This window comes from Balaenoptera borealis, assembly GCF_965194805.1.
Source record: "Balaenoptera borealis genome assembly, chromosome: 1".
NCBI classification, from domain to species: Eukaryota; Metazoa; Chordata; class Mammalia; order Artiodactyla; family Balaenopteridae; genus Balaenoptera; species Balaenoptera borealis.
The window spans coordinates 62,052,235-62,058,234 of record NC_138860.1 but is presented as its reverse complement, the minus strand read 5'-3'; the positions used below and the strand labels follow the sequence as shown (position 1 = coordinate 62,058,234).

The 6,000-nt window shown below is 40.8% G+C and overlaps 1 protein-coding gene across 1 annotated transcript in view; it reads left to right on the top strand.

Annotated features, from left to right (window-relative positions):
• The first annotated feature begins 494 nt into the window (after positions 1-494).
• Positions 495-6,000, top strand: part of TBX19 (T-box transcription factor 19) — a 28,324-nt gene continuing 22,818 nt past the window's right edge. Inside the window, exon 1 of the mRNA XM_082405973.1 lies at positions 495-2,022. Within this exon, the coding sequence (XP_082262099.1) occupies positions 1,826-2,022 (197 nt within the window). The 5' untranslated portion in view covers positions 495-1,825. The remainder of the gene's footprint in view (positions 2,023-6,000) is intronic.

Genomic DNA, 6,000 nt, shown 5'->3' with positions numbered 1-6,000 from the left:
AAGCACATCTCACTCTGCTCTCTTCACCACCATATTCTTGCCACGCCAGCCCCCTCATTGTTCTCTAAATGGCCCAAGCCATGCTTCTTGCATGTGGTTCCTCTGCCTGAACTCTTCCGCCAACTCTTCCCTGACTAAATCCTTGTCATCTTTTTGGTCTCAGCTGAAATGTCTCCTCCTCAGAGATGACTGTCCATGCAACCCCACATTGCTTTGCACCCATTTTTCTCCACCACCTCACCCCTTTCCATAGTCTTCATAGACTTATCACTATTGGTAATTACTCAGTTGTTGTTTACTTTATGTCATTCATCTTCTCTCTCAGGTTGTTAATTCCATGAAGGCAGGGCCATTTCTGTTTCATTCATAATTGGATGCTTCATCAGTATTTGGCACTTAGGAGGCACTGAATGCATTTTGTATATTATCCTTACCCTGACTTTATCTTACCTTTTTGCTTTTATTTTCCTTTTTTAAAGGAAAATAAATTTTTTAAAACATTTCCTTTGTTGGAGTATAGTTGATTTACAATGTTGTGTTAGTTTCTGCTGTACAGCAAAGTGAGTCAGTTATACTATTTTCCTTTTGTTTGGATCTTCTACAGCTTTCTGCTGTAGCAAGAGAAAAACTCACAAGTCCCAGGATCTACTCAGAGTTGAGGAGGTAGAGCTATCTCTGCCCTTCGCCCCTCCCCATTTGTACTATATGTCATGGGTAAAAGGAATGTTTTCTACTAGTAGTATCTCCCAAGGGAAAGTGGGGATTCACCCTAGAATGCCAGATAGGCCGTGGACCATCTAAGGGGAAAGCCAGAATGCCTTTCTGGACTTGGGATTAAAATTGCTCTGCATAATAATGTAAAAAGCTTATTTTCACTCACGGGGGGCAGAGTGCTTCCTTAGATTAATATGATGCTAAATGATTTTTTTTTCTCCCACTGGCTAGGTTTGGAGATAAGAAATACTTAGGCTGTGGATTCTAGGGAGAAGGAACAAGGTTCAGAGCTCGTCTGCTTGTAGAGGCAATGAGGACACTGGAGATGAGCAGGGTGTGAATGTGTAGGATTCCTCAGGAGAGCGATGACCAGTAGGGGATACCCTGGGAGAAAGAGGTCCTTAGCGCTTTTCTCCTGATCTCTGACCCTTGAGCAGGTGGCACACAGAGCACCTTCCTTCATTCTGCGACACAGTTGTCACAATCCTTGGCACAGTGCCCTTGGCCTTCCGTATATGCTGTTCTACTCAGAGCTAGCGAATCGCTTATGGATTTAGGTTCTCGACTGGGTCAGGAAAGCCTGTATTGGCTTCAAGTTTGTCGATCCTCCCCAGGACCTCTTTCCCTATAGGTGCCACATGCCATGATTTATACACAAACATGATTTGCCTGATTGTTGCAGTCTGGGCCCAGAACAATTTTAATTAACAGGAAAATGGTCCTCAATACACCGATTAGACCTCTTCAGGTACAGCAAGATAAAAGCCTGATAATTTGGATGGAGTACTCTTCTTAAATGTCTACTCTATACACAGCAGCCAATGGGAAAGCCAGGCTGTCTCCCACCTGATCCAGTGAGTAATTAAGAGAGGGCTTTTTCTTCCCCATCTCTCCCCTCCCTCCACCCCCCACCCCAACTAAAGCTTAACAGGTTGGTGGTATAATTTGGAGACTTTCAGGGGTGTCATGCTAGGAGCTTAGGCAAGAGACAGGGCGTCTCTTCCCCAGCTCCCCAGGCATGTCCAGCTGGATTTGAAAAGCAGGCAAGAAGAGGTGGAAGCAGGCAAAGTAGGTAACGTTTCTCAGCAAAGTTTGAGAGGGGCCTGTGGCCATGAGTGAGCTGGGCACACAGAAGACCACCGATGGCACCGTCTCTCGCCTGCTCAATGTGGTGGAAAGTGAGCTTCAGGCAGGGAGGGAAAAAGGCGACCCTACGGAGAAGCAACTTCAGATCATTCTGGAGGATGCCCCTCTCTGGCAGAGGTTCAAGGAAGTCACTAATGAAATGATCGTGACCAAGAACGGCAGGTGAGTTTATCTACGGCCCTGCTTGGGCTGGCGGGGCTTGGCAAGGGAAGCGAAGCCCCTTGAATATTGCAGAGGCTGCCGCACTTAACTCAGAGGCAGCGGGGTCTGATTAAACATGCTCCCGAGAAGGACAGTCTCCCACGGCTTTCCCGCAGCCAACTTAATTAATTTCTCTGAGATCATCAAAGAAGTGAAGGGTGAAGACACCTGTCCTGTGTGCATTTTAAATGAAGAAATTCTGGGAAATTATTATAAAGGGGGGCATGTCGCATGGGTTTGGGAAATGCACTCAAATGTCAGAAAATAATGTTAATTTTTGACTGTTTATCCTGGAGCAGATTATTATTCTTTGAGCCCCAACTCTGTTCAGATAAGGTAAAAGGCAACTTTATTTGGAAGCTGGATGGTTTCCTCTGAAGTGTAGTGAACTTGCCAGACATTTCTGACTAGTTGAAGATTCAGAGGCAAAAGGCAAATTTAATCTCACTGCCTATCACTGCCTCTGCTTCTTCCTGTGTGTTTGTGGTGAGTGTTCATTTGAGATTGTGTGTGTTTATGACGATGTGAGAGCTGTTGCAGTAATAGTTAATGAAACCATAATATACTGACCTGAGAAAAGAGAAGATGCCTTCCTTTTTTTTTTCATTGCAACAAATTAGGGATTAACTGAAATGGATCTCTGTTGGCATTTCTTGGGTTCTATTAAATCTAGCCTTGCCAAGTGACGTCTAGGTAATATTAGGAGTTTCTATTTAGTAGAGGAGATAAAAATATTTAGAAAGAAGATCTCAGTGCTCCCAGCTTGGCCAAACAGGTCCCAACGTTCAGTTGACACTGATCATTCTGTTCACATGGTCACAAAAGTACAAAACGTCGAAAGGCATTTTCAATATGGTTAGTTTCCGCAGAACTTTGATTGTGACCCTTGAGAGAAATTCTGTTCTCCAATGACAGAAAAGTCCAAGCTAGTTGAACTTCTGGCAGGTTTTTGTCCTTGTGAAAAATGCTTCCATTCCTGATATCTCACTTTTCCATTTCTGCATAAAATGCACGGTATAGAGAATGAACCATTCCCATCTATCTGGAAAATTATGAACTTGAGTGTTGTTGTGTGACATTAAAGTGCTTGGTAAGTAAAACGTGTTCCAGAAATAAGGGCGTTTCAATAAATTATGATTATTAATAGTAACAGGAATATCAACCTTGCTTGATGCTTCTATTTTCTCTCTCTAAATGGGTCCCATATTTATTTCATATATAGGATTTATTATTTTTAATATTTGTAATAATTACACCTGTTCCTACCCTTGATTTGTACTGACACATTATTTTTGGTAGAAAGAAATAGAAAACATGTTTTTAATTTCAAAGAATCATCCCCAATTCCTAATTGGATTTACTTTCTTCCCTTTCAAAGATGAGTGATGACACAATGGTAAAAATTTTATGATGTCTGATGACAGGTAGAACTTTCTGTTCATTATTCTTTGTAGTTACACTAATACTTAGCCTCATACTATCTGTTTGGCTGTCAAAGCAGTTATATATGGAAGTAAAATAAGTACAACCGTCAAGAAAAAATATAGTTCATCTATTTCAATGAGGAATAAATAAAAGTTTCTAAAACCATTATAAAATTCAATTTAATAATATGTCGTATTGGTATGTACTTTTATAATTTCAGAAGAGCTTTCTCTTGCCTTTTTGCACCTATATAATTTTTTCTCCATATTTAAAACTGAAAAGTCTTCACCTGTTTAAAGTCATTAACTATGTGAAAATTATTCTTTGTAGAGTCTAAGTATGGTCAACGTGGTTATTCTTATTTTCTGTGGAGGTCCTGCTGACATTTCACCTCCTTTGTGAACTGAATCTTTTCTTAGGGTCTCTGAACCCCTTAGCGTCAAGAGTTTGCCAGGAGATAGAAAGTTCCCTTTGTACTTCAGATAAAGAAGGGAAGACAAATCTCTAAGAAACTGATGTGGTTGATAATGGGAGAAAAACATTCCTGGTTGTTAATACCCTGTCCTATGCCCTTTTCATTTGCGTTACTCGCCTGCCCCTGCAGGCAGTTGACTCTCTGACTTTTCTGAAGCTTCAGTGAGGGTAATCAGATAGCTCTTGCACACTTGAGTGTAATTGTTCTGTGTAATAGCAAGTTTTAAAATAGCATAAGATGGGCTGATGAATTAAAAGAGTCATTTTCAAATGGAGACTTATTTATGTGTATAAATAGGAGGCTTGCTTCTGACATTGATCAGAAGTAGTAAACAGAGATTTTCCCTGAAAATCATTGAATTATCCCCAGAAACTGGGATTATGATGGTTCTTTGTTCCCCCCACTCCTGTCCCTCCCTCCCCCACTCCCCGTTTTACTATTTCTTTTCCCTTTCCTCTTTCTTTTGTCTTCCCTTCTTTTTTATTTAAAATGCTCACTTATTCATATTCAATACTCTTTCAGACCTAACAGTAACAATTATAATACTCCCCTAGAGCTCATTTGAATCACCACTAGTGCATCCAGCTTGTAAGTACTTCCTTTCATCTCTATCCTTTAAGCTAGGAACTTATATTTTAGGTTGCAGAAAAAAATTTATTTCAGCTTTCAGTGGCAAGTAAGTGAAATCTCTTGCACCTTTTGTTTTCTCTACGGTAACATCTTCACCTTAGGGGAAAAAGCTATATTTCATGTGTATTTCCATGCAGTTAAATAATTTGATTTCATTTGGATTAAATTTGCCTTGAGGAGATTTTAAGAAATTGGAAGGATTTCTGATGTAATTGGTGTATCCATTTGTTATCATAAAATAAGTGTTAGGATCATTAAGTTGAACTTGCCAGTGATTAAGTGATGTTGGTGCAGTGGGCTAATGTTCATAGTTTCCAGGGATGGAGTTGCAAGAGGAGAGAAAACCAAGGTTGCACATCAGGAAATAATTTTCCATGTCCCTGTAGTCCATGGATATTTTTCTCTGAAGTTTACAATTGCAGTTTAGGAGGATCATATGTATTTGTGTGATCTGCCTCTAACCAGGCTACTTTGGTTTCTCGCTGCTCTTCCTATAAGCCTCAACATCCATGTCCCATGTGTACACAAGCATGCACACTCCAAAAGCTCTGATGAGTGTTTCAGGATTATTATAGTTCTGTGGGGAAATGGAGGAGGGAGTTTACAAGTGAAACTTCCTGAATTTTGCCTTTAGCCATCTCTGCTGTTTTTTCCCACCTAGAAAATCTGCTTTATCTCTGCCCTCTTCCTTCCTTCCCACAGACCTCACTCCTCAGAGCCTTCTCCAGCAGTGCTGGCTCTCAAGATCCTCTGTTAGAGAAATAAAAACTGAAAACTAGCCTCACAGCAAAGCAGCATAGAGTTCACTGGCCAAGCCTAAGCATGTTTGGTTCCTCAAGCCTGGTTTTGGGGAGTGCTTATATGCCCTGCCACATTTGCTTCTCTTTCTCTCTCTCTCTCTCTCTGATATGGGGTCTGATTTACATATTTCTCAGCTTCTCAAAGACTCTTGGCCATCTCTGTGGTTAGCCACACCTTGGGAAGAAAAGGGAAAGAAGATCAAATTGATAAGAAGTGCAGTTTATCCCTGAAAGCATAGCCTGGTCATGACTGCTGCCCATAAGTAAATAGATAACACATCCCGGTCCTTGTGAGGCCAGAGAAAGAGGCAGGGGGGAGGCAGGAGGAACTGAACTTGGCTTAGAGGCAGGGTGAATTCCATTGCCAGTTACAAGACTTTTGGCTGGTTGACTGACTTTTATTTACTCCTCATTGGCATAATGGAGATAAAAATACATAGCATCTCTTAGTTCATTTGCGTTGTGATAAAAAGTAAAAATAAAATCCTTGGCAAATGAAGTACTAGAGAATAAAACAACAAATGGTTCTACCACGTTTTGGATGTGTCCTTCTAAGAGCCAAGACACCATGGCTTCTTTACTTCTTTACTTTTCTTTTGTTAACAGCTT